General features: G+C 43.2%; 1 protein-coding gene across 1 annotated transcript in view; it reads right to left on the minus strand.

Annotated features, from left to right (window-relative positions):
* Positions 1–17,061, minus strand: part of ank2a (ankyrin 2a, neuronal) — a 77,527-nt gene that overhangs the window by 53,482 nt on the left and 6,984 nt on the right. The window contains exons 3-29 of the mRNA XM_076090827.1: positions 13,372–13,470; positions 12,461–12,559; positions 12,237–12,335; positions 11,965–12,150; positions 10,356–10,454; positions 9,835–9,933; positions 8,840–8,938; positions 8,499–8,696; positions 8,069–8,167; positions 7,847–7,945; positions 7,623–7,721; positions 7,233–7,430; positions 7,014–7,112; positions 6,736–6,834; positions 6,213–6,410; positions 5,846–5,944; positions 5,321–5,419; positions 5,136–5,234; positions 4,915–5,013; positions 4,709–4,781; positions 3,247–3,373; positions 3,033–3,111; positions 2,841–2,944; positions 2,428–2,463; positions 1,179–1,403; positions 868–966; positions 242–396 (exon numbers count right to left, since the gene is read on the minus strand). Coding sequence (XP_075946942.1) covers positions 242–396; positions 868–966; positions 1,179–1,403; positions 2,428–2,463; positions 2,841–2,944; positions 3,033–3,111; positions 3,247–3,373; positions 4,709–4,781; positions 4,915–5,013; positions 5,136–5,234; positions 5,321–5,419; positions 5,846–5,944; positions 6,213–6,410; positions 6,736–6,834; positions 7,014–7,112; positions 7,233–7,430; positions 7,623–7,721; positions 7,847–7,945; positions 8,069–8,167; positions 8,499–8,696; positions 8,840–8,938; positions 9,835–9,933; positions 10,356–10,454; positions 11,965–12,150; positions 12,237–12,335; positions 12,461–12,559; positions 13,372–13,470 — 3,163 coding nt within the window. The remainder of the gene's footprint in view (positions 1–241; positions 397–867; positions 967–1,178; positions 1,404–2,427; positions 2,464–2,840; positions 2,945–3,032; positions 3,112–3,246; positions 3,374–4,708; positions 4,782–4,914; positions 5,014–5,135; positions 5,235–5,320; positions 5,420–5,845; positions 5,945–6,212; positions 6,411–6,735; positions 6,835–7,013; positions 7,113–7,232; positions 7,431–7,622; positions 7,722–7,846; positions 7,946–8,068; positions 8,168–8,498; positions 8,697–8,839; positions 8,939–9,834; positions 9,934–10,355; positions 10,455–11,964; positions 12,151–12,236; positions 12,336–12,460; positions 12,560–13,371; positions 13,471–17,061) is intronic.

Raw genomic sequence — 17,061 nt, forward strand, 5'->3', positions numbered from 1 at the left:
TAATGAGAATAAAATACTACATGAGCGGTCAATTGTGTGAAGTTTGAATGAAGGTTCAAGTGTAAAGGTGTTGCAGTTTTTCCTTCATTCATTAGTTCCTCATGGCTTAATGTTATCGTATTGTGGCTTCTGTGCTGCTGTGTTTTCATGTATTGTTTGCATCAAAAAATGACGTGATGCAAGATATCAAACACTATCAACAACCCTTGATTAGCATCCCAGTCTACATAAGATCCCATACTTTCATCCATGCCGTTAAGTATCTGGTTCAGTTCCTCTTCGGTGAAGTCACAGTGGTGTTCCCTCCAGCTCTCCCCCGTCTCACTCCTCAAGATCACCAGCTCTCTCTCTGTTCCCCGCAGGGCTGCAAAATGGGGGATCTCTACAATCACGGGCCTAAAAATGGTGACAAGTTAAAGTCACAAAATTGGAAACACAAATTGGACTTGAAAGTATGTGGTGGCTTTATCGGAGATAATATGATGTCTGGGTTGATTTATGCAATAACAGAAAAAAACGAAACAAAAAAGAACACAAGATTTAAATTTGAGTTTGAAAACACCAGATGCATTTCATGCCTAGTAAAACAAACATATTCATGAAAAAGATATTTGAAAAATATTCAAACACAACGAGAAAATCAATTCTACATCAGGAGCAGAATCCAACTAGTGTGGGGATTGGTACTATGGAAGAAAAGCACGGAGATAACGCAACAACACAAGGCAACGGGTCGGGGAATTTCAGACAAAGGCTTGCACTTTTATAGTAAATAATAAATCAATCTCGGGTGGACACGGTGGAAAAATATGGGTGAGTATGTAACCACTTCCGGGATGGTAGGGTGTTCCCCAACCATGGTCCTACCCGAGGAACTTGGTTCCTGGAGGACCCAGCTGCAGGATGCGACTGACCAGGCTCTCGCCCTCATTTAGAGGGGGCGGAGCTGTGGGAAGGTGGAGCTTACTGATCCATGCGCAGCACAGAGGGGGAATGAAGAAGAAAATATGAACACACCACACAACAGTGTAAACACACTTACACAAGAAACACACACACACACACACACACACACACACACACACACACACACACACACACACACACACACACACACACACACACACACACACACACACACACACACGTGTAGTACAGACACTCAAACACACACTTACCCCAGGAACTGGGCTCCAGTGGGTCCCACTTCGATGATGCGACCAGCCAGCCCCTCACCCTCCACCATAGGGGGCATGGAGGCCAGACGGTGTCTCTTCACCAGCCTACATGTCACCCGCGTGGGTGCAGAACACTTTCTTGGCGGCACAATGATTCGCAGACCATTGTGACGGCAACCACGCATGGCCCCGCCCCTGGCATCTACCATGAAGCTGACCAGGAAGCTGAGAAAAAAAGGGTCCGGCAAGAAATCCAATGATTGTTTTTCTTTTTAAAATCGGTGGTTAATAAATGCAACACTTCTGGCACAGATGTTAAATCTGTTGATCATGAGCCTCCATGCAGACAAAGCAAATGCCATTACATTAAGAAGGAACTATCTTCATGACACCATTCATTTCTGATATAACAACAAGCATATTGCAGCAGATTATATTTCATTCCAGCCCGTTGTCTTTCCAGTTTCATTTGCATTTGATTTGCAAGCCAGGCAAGCAAAGAGGAGGGCATTGAACAAGATTATTTCTGGATAATCTTGTGTTTTAAGGAGCAAATATGTATCAAATATTAGGCATCTTCAGGCAAGCAAGTGCTTACAGTAATACTCAAGGTTGCTGTATATGAAATGTTGACACGCATAAACTTAGAGATGTCTAGAGTAAAATTGCAAGATCAGTGCTTTACTCCTGCTTGAGTAACATTCGCTGTTTTAGGAAATTAAAAAAATGGAACTATATATTTAACAGTTTTTAAAGTCTTCAGTAGGGAGAAATGGGCTAGTTTTGTGCTACAGACAGGGCAGAAAACTCAGAAGTCATTACTGATTTCGACCCTTTCATGGGATTTGTTGACTATAAGAAAAACAAAGAGTAACACCAGCCTTATTCTTTAAGGACTATCAAGTTAAGATCCAGCTGTCATAAACGCCCCGATGTGCTACGTTATTCTCAACATACAGTGCTCTTATATAAGGTAGAAAAATATGAATAGTATATTAGGTCTCTGTATCAGCAGATGCGCAAGATTAAAAGGAGTCAGATCTGCATCAAGGATACTAAAAACTTGATTAGAAGATCTCTAGTCAACAAAACCTGAACTCTGGAAATGTAAAGTCGTGCATTATGATTTCATGCAGACAGATAGGATGGAAATGAGAAGATAATTTAACAGTGAATGAGAAAAAAAAAGTACAGGCACCGAGGAGAGAAGAAAGAGAGAGGAGCCAAAATAAAGAATAAAGAGTATCACCTGCTGTTGTCATGGTCTAGGCACGGAGAGGAACGGCTAGAAGCAGAATACAACAACCAAATACACACACACACACACACGCCCACACACACCCACACACACACAGCCAAGACAAGAAAGTGCACAAAAAGGCAACAGAACAAACAAAAGGAGAAAAAGAGAATAAAGAATAAGTAAAAGTGAGAGAAACCAGACCAGAGACAGACAAAGACACAGCAGCAAAGATTTAAAAAGAAATGATAAGAGTGTAGAAAACACAGACGTGAAGGAGTGAAAAATAATGATTCAGAGGTGACTCATATAGTGAACAAAAGCATGTGACAGATGGAGTCTCTAATTCAAGAATAAATGAACATCTTTCATGTCACTTATACACTAAGGAACAGTGTGAATGTGTGTGTGTGTGTGTATACCCAGAATGTAGCAGACTGGAGGACAGCACCACATTATCAAGGTGCTCAGCACCCCAGCTCAGCCGGAACGAGTCCTTATCGTGTTCTTTAGACAGCGCTGACACCTACAGAGCGACAAGCAGGCCAGTTTGGGTCACAAAAGCCAAAATATTCGAAAGTAAACCGTACACTTTTTGATTGCTTTGTCCTCACCTGGTGGCTTGTGAGCATGTCTTCGATGAGAACGCCGTCTCTCTGACAGAAACTTTGGTGAATGGGAGTGTGCTGCGGCCTGTTGGAAAAGCATGTTGGATTCGTATGTATTTGTCTTTTTATTCATGTGTATCACGGCAGGTCGGCACCTGCTCTACACGCTGTCATTTATTCTTTTTTTTTTAAGTGAGAGTATGTTTGTGTTGTTCGAGACCTGTCCAGGTTGTGGCTCATGTAGCTGAAGCTGTCCAGGTAGTGTCCCGGCAGAGAGTCATCTCCCAGCTCTCTGAGATCCTCCGCTCTCAGGTACTCCCCTCCATCCCCTGTCATAGTGTCCTCACCTGGGAAACAAAGATGAGAAGCATAGATTTAAAAAAAAAAAAATCATCTTTATGCAGAACTTAAAAGAGTCCATTTTGGCCGTCGCCACTTTCACTTTTTGCAACAAGTGTCACGAAAGGGTGGAGGTAAATACAACCAAACGCTAAATAAGACATTTTTAGACAACCAAAACGTTCACAATTAACTTTCATGAACTGAAAACACACTGTGAAAGGCTTAAAGTTGTAAGACAAACATGGACAACTCCTGGACTGGACAACGCCGTGGTAGCGACCTGTCAATTACAAGGTAGCCACGCCCTAAACTTACCCTGCTTTATTTGACTCTAAATACATGATTAACCATAACCATCATTTACTGAATGAACATCATGCTGTGTTGAAGAAGACTTGAAACTAGAGATTGAGACCATTAACTCATGTTTACAATGTTTACTGAGGTAATAAATCAAGTGAGAAGTAGAGTCATTTTCTCATAGACTTCTATACAATCTGACTTCTTGTTTGTTACCTGAGGAGTCGCCCCCTGATGGCCAGTAGAAAAAATGCAGTTTAAGGCACGTCCATTGGCTTCACATTTTTAGCTTCTGAGCTCGCGAATCACTTTTGTGAAAGGTTCTGAAGATTTAACAGCCTTGTGGACAATGCATATTCCATAGGTCAGCATTACTAAACCAGTGCATTCCTCAACTATCCATAATTATCACAACTGTCATGTTCACATCCACAGCCCCACATGTGTCATGCAGTTAGTTTCCACCATTGCATTCAAACACAATCAACAAAGTTAGATCAAGGAAGTTCTGCTTATTTAAAATCATATATATAAACTGCACAACAACAAAACTCAGATATATTAAGTGCATAGACTTTCTAGAAGGGATCATGGATTTTGAGTAAAAGGCTGGAGACAAAATTCTCAAAATTCATGGTTTTAGCAAAAAGCTAATGCATTATTGCACACTATACCAAGATGATCACACCAGTTGGTTACAATAACACAAATAAAGTCCACACCAGGCTGACGGAGCAGGGAAGACATTTTGCTCTACCTTCCAGCTCCACAGACATCTCAGATAACGGCTCGCCATCCAGCCTCAAAGCTATGAAACATACAGCTTTTAGACCCACGGCTGCAAAACTACATCACCCACAGTACACAGCTATTCGTGACTGCTGAACAAAGGGAACGAGAGCTAGCGTGTTTTTATCCAAGGTCAGCTTTGAGTTATAGTATCTGATGATAGGGGTAGCCTAAAAAACGTTGCCAGTCCCTTTGTCTGTAAACGGGACGTTCTTTTTCTTTTTTTTCTTTTTCAGTATCAAGTAACTCACCTTCTTCATCAGACACATCAAGGATCTCAGTCATGGTCTCGGGAACATTGAGCTTGTGTTTCTCTGTGACCGTCTGATGTGATTACCATCCACAGTCATGGGGAAAGAGACAACCAAAATAGAGAAAAGTTCATTAGTTTCTCTGGGAAATTTCGGACAATACCTACTGGTTCCACATCTGGAGTCTAAAGATATCACAAGCCTACCGTTGTGGTAGTGATGACCTCCTCAGTGACGACTTTCAGTGTGTCCACTACAGAGATGTAACCCAAACGTCTGGCAATAGACAGAGCAGTGTTTCCATTCTAACAAAAAGACAGAGAGAGATAGTTTTCATGTGACATAAAAGAGAGATCCCTCTTTCTTTTCTTTTTTTTGCTTATTATCTATTAAAGTGAAGAGAGTAAATACATGCTTTTTTTCTTACCACTGTAGTAGCATTGGGCTTGGCGCCATGTTGTAGCAACATATTGATGATGTGTGTATTCCCTTGTTGTGCTGCTTGGTGAAGGGGTGTGTATCCATTCTATAGAACGAAAGATCGCATCACTGAACACAGATTTTAAAATGATCAGCGTTCCGAAACTTCCGAGTTTGACATTTAAATTCTACCTTGGTTTTGGCGTTGACACTGGCACCTTGCTGTAACAGGAAGTTCACCATCTTGGCGTTTCCATAGTGACAGGCCACTATCAGAGGGGTATATCCGAGCTGAAGGAGTAGTAGAGAGGATGTGGACATAAAAAGGTTAAAAAAAAAATAGTTCTTTCCAAATGTACCTGCTTTGTTTTACTTGTTTGTGGAGTAGCTGTGTATATAGAGCAACAAACGGATATGAAACTCCTAATGATGTAGATATTGTCATGCTTTCCGAAAGCCAGCAGGTGGCAGATATGCTGAATTTGTGTTGAGATTCCTTACATTTACTGTAAACACAACAACGTGCACTAAATGCATACAAATTAAGCTACATAACACACCTGGGGGATTCCCATTAAATAGCCAGTGTGTATAACACAATGATATTCTAGGACACGTTTAAAAAAAAAAAAAAAAAGGTTTAGTCTTTGTCTCCACTTCTGTATAATCACATCATTAGTAATTAGCGTTTAAATTCAAGTGTATGTGTGTTTGTACCTTAGTTTGCTGATCCAAGTTGGCATCATGTTTGGCCAGCACTTCTGCTGCGCTGACTCTGTCCTCTTGGGCTGCCAGATGCAGCGGCGTCAGTCCGGCCTGTAACATACAAAGCGTAGAGTTACCTTACTGTCTTTATGTCTAACTACTTGGGTGAATCACTTGATTTGTAAATCATTCATGCAGTTATTGGGCCACGACAGAAAAAAACCTGTAACTCAATCCCTGTCGCATAATCTCAGTGGTTGCAAGATTCATAACATGCGTTTCTCTGCTTATGTCCTATGAAAATGGGAGAACTGATGGGGTTGTGTCCAAAACAAGTGTCTGCAAGAAGTATGAACACGTGTGCGTGTTTGTGTGCGACCTTGGTGGCTGTGTTGGCGTGAGCTCCTTTGCCCAGCAGCAGGCTGGCCATCTCAGCGTGTCCTTCCTGGGCCGCCAGGTGCAGAGGGCTGACTCCCTGTTTGGTCAGAGTGTTGGTCTCTGCTTCGTACTCCAGCAGCGCCAACGCGATGTTCGTCTGGTTCTTTTTGGCGGCAATGTGGAGAGGAGTGTAGCCGTTCTGGAGAGGTAGGAGGGGGAACAGTTAGGTGCTGTAACATCGCTCAAAAATCACCCTATAAACGGTGGCTTAAAACAACAGGTGCAGCTAAAATCTAAAACATCAAGAATGTCTCAGGTTTTGATATCAGCTCCTAAAAATCGAAGGACTTCTCAGCGTCAGTCTGAACCTCTTAGTATCACAACTACAATGCAAAATCCTCGACAAGATCTTGAGCCAAGATGAAGAAAAGGGTTTAAACTAAAAGTAAAATGCAGTGCTTGATCACAAAATAACTGCTACGGCAGAATGCAGCACACATTGTGAGAGTGTCTGACATACTAACCTTTGCAGTGGCATAAGGCGACGCCCCTTTATCCAGCAGCAGCAGAGCTACTTCTTGGTTGTCATAATGAGCTGCCACATGTAGCGGAGTCAGGCCATTCTGTAAGAGGTAGGACTTTGATTAAATAATTGAAACCTTGATGATTTTGTTGAGTTTTGTCCTGCTTACAACAGTTGTATTGTACTCTATAATGAGTCTATTTCAGAGACACAACAGCCCTGGAACAACCTCACACTTTGTCTCTATTTAAACAATGTGTAGAAATAATCCAGATTCACCTTGCCGGCATCATCAGGGAGAGCTTTGCGTTGAAGGAGAAGTTTTGCTACATCGAGGTTTCCATACTTAGCTGCTACATGTAATGGAGTGAATCCTTTCTGTGGAGGGACAAGGGGGAAGAGGTGTGTTTCAAACCCGCATGTTCAAACTGTTTAATGTTTAACTGGATATTTGTGAGTCTGTGTAAGAATCTGTTTTGTTTTTTTGTGTGTGTTCACCTTCGTGGCCAGCGAGTGTGAGGCTCCGGCCTCCAGCAGCACGGCAGCGGTCTCGATCTGGCCCTCCCTGGCTGAGATGTGGAGGGGAGTGTAGCCGTTGGTGGTGGCGGCGTCCGGGTGAGCCATGTGCTGCAGCAGCAGCTGGACAATATCTGTTTTCCCCAGACGGGACGATATGTGGAGGGGGGTCTGGTTCTCCTGTGGTTGAGGGATGAGACGGCAGAGAGAGAGAGACGGCTCGAGGCAGTTGTATTAGAAAAGACAGCAGCCGGAGCCGAGGCAGGCGACGTGACCCGTGAGTATGCGTATGCGAGCCGTATGAAATATTGCTCGTCTGCGATAAACAGAAGGAAAGAGAGGTTAACTCTGATGATGCCACAGCTGACTCACCCTGGCTATAGCATCCACCAACGCTCCGTTCCTCAGCAAACAGCGAACCACTTCCATCTGACCCGCTCGTGCTGCCATGTGGAGAGCTGTCTCACCACGCTGGCATGCAAAGACAGGACGTTTATGAGCATTAAGATGCTGAAAGAAACACTCTGCTGGGTAGTCTGCTGGGTAGTCTGACTACTGACTACAGAGAGCTGAACAAACTATTTGTCAGTACTCACAATGTTACGGACGTCAGGAGATGCTCCATTCTGCAGCAGAAGTAAAACGATGTTGAGGTGGCCCATGAAGGCAGCTACATGGATGGGCGTCAGACCAGACTAGAAAGACCGAGCGAGAGAGAGAGAGACAGAAAGATGAGCATAAAAGGCAAAGTTCCATACAGTTAAAGTGATCCATATTTACAGGTGCTGGTCTGAGACGCGGCCCGCAGAGTGTCTCACCTCAGTAATGGCCTGAATGGAGGCTCCATATTTGACCAACAGTTCCATCACCTTCACCCTGTTCTTCTTGCAAGCGATATGGAGAGGAGTGAAACCATTCTGGCGGAGAGAGGGGAAGAGAAACTGATGAATACTACATCCACGGAGGAGGAAATGTAGTTTTATTTATTTATTGCCCCTTTATCTGATCCTTACAGGTGATGTGGCCCTTGTCAGGGGCATTTACATAGTAAGTAATGAAGAATGAATGAAATGTACACTGGTAAATGATCACTAAATTTACAGTATGACCGTATGACTTCGCTTCCACTGTTGGGTAATGGTCTCGTGTCTTACGAAGGAGAATTAATTGAATTTGATATGGTATTATATGAATCATTCCCTAACCCTGTATCATCTACCTGCATGTGTAATATTTGTGAACCCCTACCAGAGCTCTGATATTAGGATTGGCCTTCTTGTCCAGCAGAAGCTTTGTGACTCTGTAGTGGCCGCAGTGAGCTGCGACGTGCAGCGCCGTGAGGTAGTCCAGTGTGACGTCATCTACCGGTGCTTTGTGCTGCAGCAGGAGCTTCACACACTCTACGTGGTCTCCCTGGGCCGACATGTGCAGCGGCGACAGTCCGTTCTGTGTGAGGGGGAAAGTGACGACGCGCGATGAGAAGCAAAAGGGGGAGAAAACACAAGCGCTTTTCAAGTTAAATACTACTGAAAGCCTGAGGTTTTTAGTTGCAGCACAACGTCCTGGAGCTGAAATTACACATACACTACCTTGGTTCTGGCTAAGATGGGAGCTCCTCTCTCCAGCAGAATTTCCACTGCTGGGTCATGTCCACTTCTGGCTGCACAGTGCAGGGGGGTCAGCCCGTCCTGCGGGACAATCACACACAATATACACAAAGTGTGAAAATGACAAAAAATAAAAGGCAATTGACAAATGGTTGGTAGATTCTACTAAAGGGACAGTTCACCCAAAATCAAAACTACATATTTATGCTCCTACCTGTAGATCTATTTATAGATTGTTTTGGTGTGAGTGGCCTAGTTTTAGAGACATCAGCTGGAGAGGTGTCTGCCTTCTCTTCAATATGATGGGACTATATGGCAGTCAGCTTGAGATGCTCAAAGGGCCAAAAATACATTTGATAAACATTCTTTTTCCAGAAATCATGACCTGGTTAATAAAGAAAATCCAAGGACCTTGTTGTGATAAGTTTCAAGTAGGAACTATTTCATTAACCACAGCTGAGTGCCATATGGTCCTGATATATTCAAGAGAAGGCAGACATCTCTACGGCTGACATCTCCAAAACTAGACAACTCACACCTAAACAATCTAGATTGATAAATAGCACTACAAGTAAGAGGGAAATATAATGTAAAGGAATGTGTTGTAACTGCTGTTCATTCTGTACACATGACATCTATTGCACTTCTGTGCATCCTGGGAGAGGGATCCCTCCTCTCTTGCTCGCCCACAGGTCTCTTCCTCTTTTCTCCCCGTTAAAGGTTTTTTTGGGGGAGTTTTTCCTGTTCTCATGTGAGGGTTCCGGGACAGAGGATGTCGTACGTGTACAGATTGTAAAGCCCTCTGAGGCAAATTTGGAATTTGTGATTTTGGGCTATACAAAAATAAAGTGAATTGAATTGAAGTATATATTTTTGATTTCGGGTGAACGGTCCCTTTAAGCAGTCATTAAGGGGAGGCGGCAGAATTATGACTATTGAGTAAGAGCTAATGTCCAGACGTTAGATAAGAGTCTCACCCTGGTTTTAGCATCTATCTGACCCCCTCGGTCCAATAGCAGGGCCACCATGTTGGTGTTGCCTCTCTTGGAAGCCACGTGGAGAGGCGTTATCCCATTCTGACAGGGCAGGCAAGAAAAAAAGAAAGAAGAAAGTTACGAGAACGAAACCATACCACAAATATTCATCATCTTACACAGCAAATATATGTAAATCCCATTCCAATTCTGCATCACAGAGAAAGTCCTACAATCTGTCTTGATAATTGTTTGCATGGTTTTAATCTTTTTGCTTCTGAGTAGAGATCAATGGTAGACAGTTACATCACCAACTACACAACTGCATCTAAAAGAAGCTGAAGCTAACTTCATGGACCGATCTTTGACAGGCTGGGTAGTAGCTGTTAATAAAGGCTAAGATTAAAAGTGAAATGATATAGGTTAAACACACTGCTTTGCAAGCCTTCAAGTGGAAACACAAACGTCAAGTTTTAACAGACAGCAGTACAGAAAATGTCTTGATTTGTTAAAATGGGCGATACCCTGGCTGTGAAGTCCACAGCGGCTCCTCTGTTCAGCAACAGGGTGGAGACATTCACGTTGCCGTAGTGAGCCGCGATGTGCAGAGGGGTGAACCCACTCTGCTTGAGACGGACAAGAAGAGAGGAAGGGAAGGAGAGAGTGAGAGGGAAAGGAAAAGGAAAAATAGGACAAAAAAAAGGAAGAAAATGCAACATTGGTTGAAACAGCAGGTGAGGAAAAAAAGCAAGAGTTGCAAAAGAAGAGCAAAGTAAGACGAAATGAGATGAAAGACAGAAAGAATAAATGAACGCAAGAAAGAACGATCCGATTCATTTGTGGCGGTTACCAGAAAGAAACCTGACTCTACTGATGCAGTATAACGATGAGGCGGCATGCTGGAAAAAGAAAACTACACACAATTGGTGTCGGAAGGAGCATACAAAAATTAGCATACCCCCCAAAATAGCACAGGCAATACATAATGCATGCAAAAACCATGCAATTCTGCCATGCTTGCTAAGAAAAACCCCAAAACAAGTGGTGAAAAAAAAAATCAAAGCACTTCACAAAAAAGTGAAATACACAAAGCAAATACACGCTATGTGTATCTTCTTGGACGGACAAATGGACATTTATATGAGCCATATATATATATATATATATATAAATAAGTATCTACAGTACACAGTTAAGTGGGTTCACTACTTACCTTCCCATTCTGATAGACATGGTGCAATTTAATTAAGAAACAGAGTTAACTTAAAGATCAACAACGTGTGTCAGAGAGGAAAAACAGTGCTTTCAATGTGCTATCAAGTACACATGCCGCAGGTTATGCACAGAAAAAGCAGTGAGTGAAAAATGTGGTTGGAATGTGATTTCGGTCAGGTATTTAAATCTGTAAAGCTAATACATTTTAAAGAGAGAGATTCATTGATTAAAATATAAAATAAATACATAATTGAAATGCAATAAACAGATCCCCATTCTCTGGGGATCTGTTGATACAACACAATGCCTTTTGCTGTCAGCCATGCAGGAGTGTGTGGTACAGCACTGTCAGCTGCATGCATTTATATTAAATGGAACATAATTCTGACATGCAGGACGTCTTAAGTCCTCGCTAAACGAGGGAAAGATTAGGACAAAAGATGACGGAAAGGGAATTAAATGAAGAGGTGATAGAGTCTATATACCTCTGTGGTTCTATTGACCATCATCTGGTTGGGACGCATAGAGAGAGAGAGGGGGGGGGGGGGGGGGGGAGCAATAGGATGTAGGATTGTTAGGGAAAGGGGCTTATCACAAGAATCACATAAAACACAGGGTGAGTTTATAAGGTCACACAAACAGAAAAGAAAAAGACGTGGAGGCAAACAACAAAGCCCTCTGAGAGAGGTTCTGCCCATTAATATGATCGTATTCCTAGACGGCAAGCAAATAATCGATTCAAATAAATAAAACTGTCGACATGAAAAATCATCCATTCAGTCAGATGCATTACCACACACTTCCTGTTTCCCTCTCCCATTATGTAATTGCACTCTCCCCTGCTTACTGTTCCTATTCTCCCCTCCGCCTCCACTACTTCTCCTCCCTCCGTCAATTCCTACCCCCCCCCTCCCTCACCTTAGACTGGACGTCGGCGTTGTGGTCGTTCTGGAGCAGCAGCGCGGCCGACTTGGTGTCGTCTTTGCGGGCAGCGATGTGCAGGGCCGGGAGGCGGACCTTACCCTTGGTGTCGTGCTCCAGCAGCAGGGAGACCACCGAGTTGTGGCCCTGCTGGAGAGCGATGGCCAGCGGAGTGAAGCCGTCCTGGAGGAGGCGGAGAAGAAACAACCAAGGATAAATTAACACAATCAATTTAGAGAAAAAGCAAAGGAAAACGGGGATATTCCTACCTCTGTTGCAATGCTTTGGTTCCCTTCATTTTCCAACATGTATCGCACCACCTCCAAGTGGTTCTCCTGGGCTGCCATGTAGAGTGGAGTGAAGCCATTCTGTGGAGGCAAATGCACACAGCCCGTACTTGCACACGCATGTAATGTACAATTGCTCTGGGTAGGTGTTCCGCACATCTCGAATGCATCATCTGATAGCTTTTGATGATTGCAAAGCTTCTCACCTGTGACTGAAAGTTGACGTCTGCTCCTCTCTTCACCAGTAGTCGGACTACTTCTTTTTGTCCGGCCAATGAGGCAATATGGAGGGCAGTGTTTCCTTTCTGCAGAGATAAAAAAAACAAAAAGACAGGGTTAATGCCACCAGGCGAGTGTGCATCTTGTGTGGGTATAAAGGCCTTAGAGCTGCTCGAAAGGGGTGCAAACATCCATTAAGGTTCTGCATTCTTAAAAAACAAATTATGCAAATTGCTACTACACAAGACATGTGTTTTTTATCTTGCATCCGTTTTTATTTTCAAGACTAACTGACTGATTAATTCCAAAGGCCAAATTCATGTCAATCCAAGGACATGGGCAGTCAGTGTCAGATTCTGTCGCGGCTGTTTACTGTTGCTCGTTGTTAAGCCTGACACATTAGACATCCACAGAGTCACATAACGGACAGCTTGCCAAGTAGCTTACCCTCGCACCGTCTCCTTTCCAGTAAAGACAGAACATCTAATCAGGACAGCACTGTGACTTGACTAAACTGATTCAAAATGCTGTCGCAATTCGAAAGAAAGAATCCAGAATTCATGTTGGACAAGTTTATTGTGAGTGTATGAAAGTTGGAACTCTTGTAACGTAACTTTAAGCCTCTTAAATCACCCTCAGGTCCACCACCACCCTTTGCGAATCAAGCTTCACAGGAGAGAGAAGCAGTGATTTACGTAGAACTGACAGCATCATGTATATTACTGACACTCACGTGCACTATTTCCCGTCATCTCCCTCTTCCTCAATCTGTCACTATCATCCCCCGCCCTCCTTTATTGTTTCCCCCCACATCTTCCCCCATGTGTGGCTAAAGATCAAACTGTGATCTGTTAGCATCTGTAAAGTCGATAATAATTAACGTGACATTAACATGTACCTTGGTGGGAGAGTTGACAGGCGCTCCTCTCTCCAACAGCTCCTCCACTAAATCCTTGTGTCCCTCCTTCGCTGCCAGATGCAGCGCGTTCAGACCGTTCTGGAGAGAAAAACAAAAAGTAAACACCAACGTGAGGCTTCGGGGAAACAAACAGGGCGAAGTCATTATTGCGTGACGGAAGTGGTGCAATTCTGTAGAGGTTAATGTGTAGTTGTCAAAATCACATTGGAACAATGTTATATATAATGGGAACATAAGGATCCCCCAAAAAAATGATTGTGTGTGAAATATGCACTTAAAAACAATAGAAATTACATACAATTCTTACAGTGGGATGATTTGCAAAAATACAAAAGAAAAGGAAAAATTATGCTTTTTTCTAAAATGCTTTGGGAGATCAACATCCAGCCACTTAAACACGAGAATGGTAAATGGACTTGTGCAGCTCTTTTCTAGTCTTCCGACCACTCAAAGCACTTTAACACTACATGACATCATTCACCCATTCACACCCAACCGGCACAGCCTACGGGAGCAATTTGGGAGATAGGCGTCTTGCCCAAGGACATATCGACGTGGACAAGCGGAGCCGGGGATCGAACCATCTGATTGAAGGACGACCCGCCCTCCCACTGAGCCCACTGTCACCCAGAGAAGTACTGCATCAGTTACAGAAAATATGGCTGATTTTTTGTTTCTCAAGGCAGGTTTACTGCGAACATTACACATCAAAGGCCTCTGATCCATCAGCCAGAGCTACACGCTGGGAGCGGCACAAGAGGAGGAGAGCGTAAACGTTTCAGAGTGACAGGCAGTCGCAGCACAGCTGGTGTATTTTTACACAAACGCGTACAGAAACACATTTCCTCTGAGACGGACACGTATGAACACACACAGAGAAGGATGATTCACCTCGTCCTCCTCTTCGTCCATTCTGCGCCGTGTCTCTCTGAAACTAAGAGAGTATCTTAAACCGTGTCTGGGTGTCTCTGCCTTCTTCTCCCCCCCTTGCAGACTCTATCAGATGGGTTGAAGAGAAGAACTGTTCCTCCTGGCTCTGAAAGCTCTCCTGGCACTGATGTAAAAGAGGAGCCGTTATGTTGCTTACACCTCTATCATTGCCGCCTTCCTTCCCTCGCGCACGTACAACACGCATGCACACAAATAAGTTCTCTCTCTCTCTCTCTCTCTCTCTCTCTCTCTCTCTCTCTCTCTCTCTCTCTCTCTCTCTCTAAATGCCAAACAACCAAAAGGGGTGTCATGTTTCTGCACAGTCAGGGGCTATGTAGAACACTACACACAAACATATAAATAGTCTATAATAACCACATGGTAAAATCTATTTCTGTTAACTCCTGTGTCGATTAAATACTTAAAAAATATGTTACGTTTTTTCTCATTTAATTAAGAACTTTAGTGCAAAATGAACATGACAGTTTCAAGTGAAATCATAGAGGAAAAATAAATATATATTTCTTGCTATACAATGACTATGTTTACCTGCAGACAGAGATTGATCAAATTTTCCATGAAATGTGAGTCAGCTTGTTATTATCAATTTAGACGACGTAAATGTGTATCCGGATATCTCGATTCCATTGAGAGGCGATATTATATCATATTTAATTACCTCCCAGCAACAATAGGCCTCCAATAGGAAAGCTAACTTACTGTAGCACAAATCTGAGTCATCTGAGGAGATATTTCAACAATTTAAACATATTTCATCCTGTTACAGCCTATTTTTTTTATCATCAATCTATCCATTTTTAGTTTGTTTTTCCAAATAATAATAGTATCATTATGTCACAATTTCACAGAACCCTGTTGTAATTTACGATAATAAAGAACAGAGGCAGGAGCAGCCAATCTTAAAACAACAAAATCTTCACATTTGAACATCTTGAACCAGTAAATCGTTAACATTTCTTCTGGAAAAAAGAAATCATGAAGATTGTTGTCCATAAATCAGCTGATCGATTGACTGACTAATCCTTTCAGCACTATCACGGACATCATCGTCATCAGGTGATGGGTGTGGTTGCACTGAGCTGGAGATGCTCGTCATTCTCTCCCACGGAGAAATATTCATCGGGTTTGTGAGGTCACAATGCCAACGCTTCTAATGTCATCACTCCAGTAAATCATGAATTGCATTTTCACTGCGGTGCCAACAGGCGAGGGAGGAAACTACCTCCAAATGTGGGACTAGAAGCTCTTTGCTGCGGTTTGAACATTGCAAAAAAAGCGTTGCGTTTCCGCCACTTCTGAAATGGTGGACTCACTGTCACAGCAAGAATTATGCAACCCTATTATCGAGTTTCAATCACATCTCAACCGTTAGGTATTCCAGGAGAGACCAGCAAAGCCCACAACAGACTCACACATACACGCGCCCCGTCGCACAAGCTGATCCAAATCTCCTTTCCCTCTGAGCTGCAAGTGAAAGCTTCATTTAGCTAATGGACGTCCAGCCCAACGCAGTGATCCCTGGCACTTCATAGTGCATCCTGGCAGGAGGGACACTGTTGAGCGCCATCCCAACGCAGATTAATATTCACGTCCCTTTGATCGCTGACCTTTGTTATAATCACACGTGGTAATAAATGGTCACGTACATTTGGTGTTGTTTTATAGGCCAAAATGTCAGAGGGGATGAATGTTGGGAGAAAAAAAAAAAAGAGGAAATAATGTAAATGCGTGCAGATTAAAAGAGTAATATCACTCATCGAGGATTAGCATTTGGGTAGATTAGAGGGGGAAGTCTTTCGTTATGAGGACATGGAAACGAAACCGTTCACATACACAAATACACACTCAAATTGAACGTTTTGTGTGCTCACAAAGTCACGCTGCCTTACAACTGGGGGCTAAAGCTATCTGTCAAGAAGGTGTTTTGTTAATCTCACTAGACTCACTCACAGGGAGTGAGTCTCTTCCTCTCCTTCTCTTTCACCAACTTGGACAGCCCTCTGCCCTTGGCGCCAGGCTCCGGCCCTCGCCACCCTGCTGCTGCTGCTGCTGCTTTCCAGGATCCGACTCTTCAGTTTGCAACGAACACATCGCGGCACTCAAGATTCCTGGGGTGACGTTCCAGCGTCTCTCGCTGTCGACCAGATGACTTAAGTAACACCAATGATGATATTACTTCTACTACTATGAATTTTAAGGATACACTTCCTGGATCGTATCGGATGACATTACAGAAAATAACAATTTGTACTGTGGACATTATATTGTAACATACTCTGACAATTGTGAAAATAGGATGTTATTGATCTGTGCTATTACTGACAGTGTTTTTTTTATGATTAAACTTCAAACATCTCCCCATTCATTGAAGCCGGTTTATCTCTTGTGACCTCTAATGCCTCAGCACTGTCCTGCTTCCTGTTATGAGGGCTACTTTCACCCAAGAACACAATTGTGAGGACAGGTTAGCTTCCATTGGTACCCAATATGCATAATGCCGGCAGCCGGACTCTCAATAAACCCTTTCCAGTCCGCATTCATATAGCGATGTGGACCAACATGCCCCTTTTCTCTTTTGCAATTCAGCTATCATCCGCTCTAAGCTCCAACCTTGCCATTTTTGGTGGAGTCCAGTAATTCCTACTCATTATACTAAATGAATTTAGGAGTGTCTGCATGTCTCGGGCTATGGAGTACCATGACGGTACTGCTTTCCTT

The sequence above is a fragment of the Anarhichas minor genome, unplaced genomic scaffold (genome assembly GCF_050575085.1).
Source record: "Anarhichas minor isolate MPS153535 unplaced genomic scaffold, ASM5057508v1 ptg000012l, whole genome shotgun sequence".
Classification (NCBI taxonomy): domain Eukaryota; kingdom Metazoa; phylum Chordata; class Actinopteri; order Perciformes; family Anarhichadidae; genus Anarhichas; species Anarhichas minor.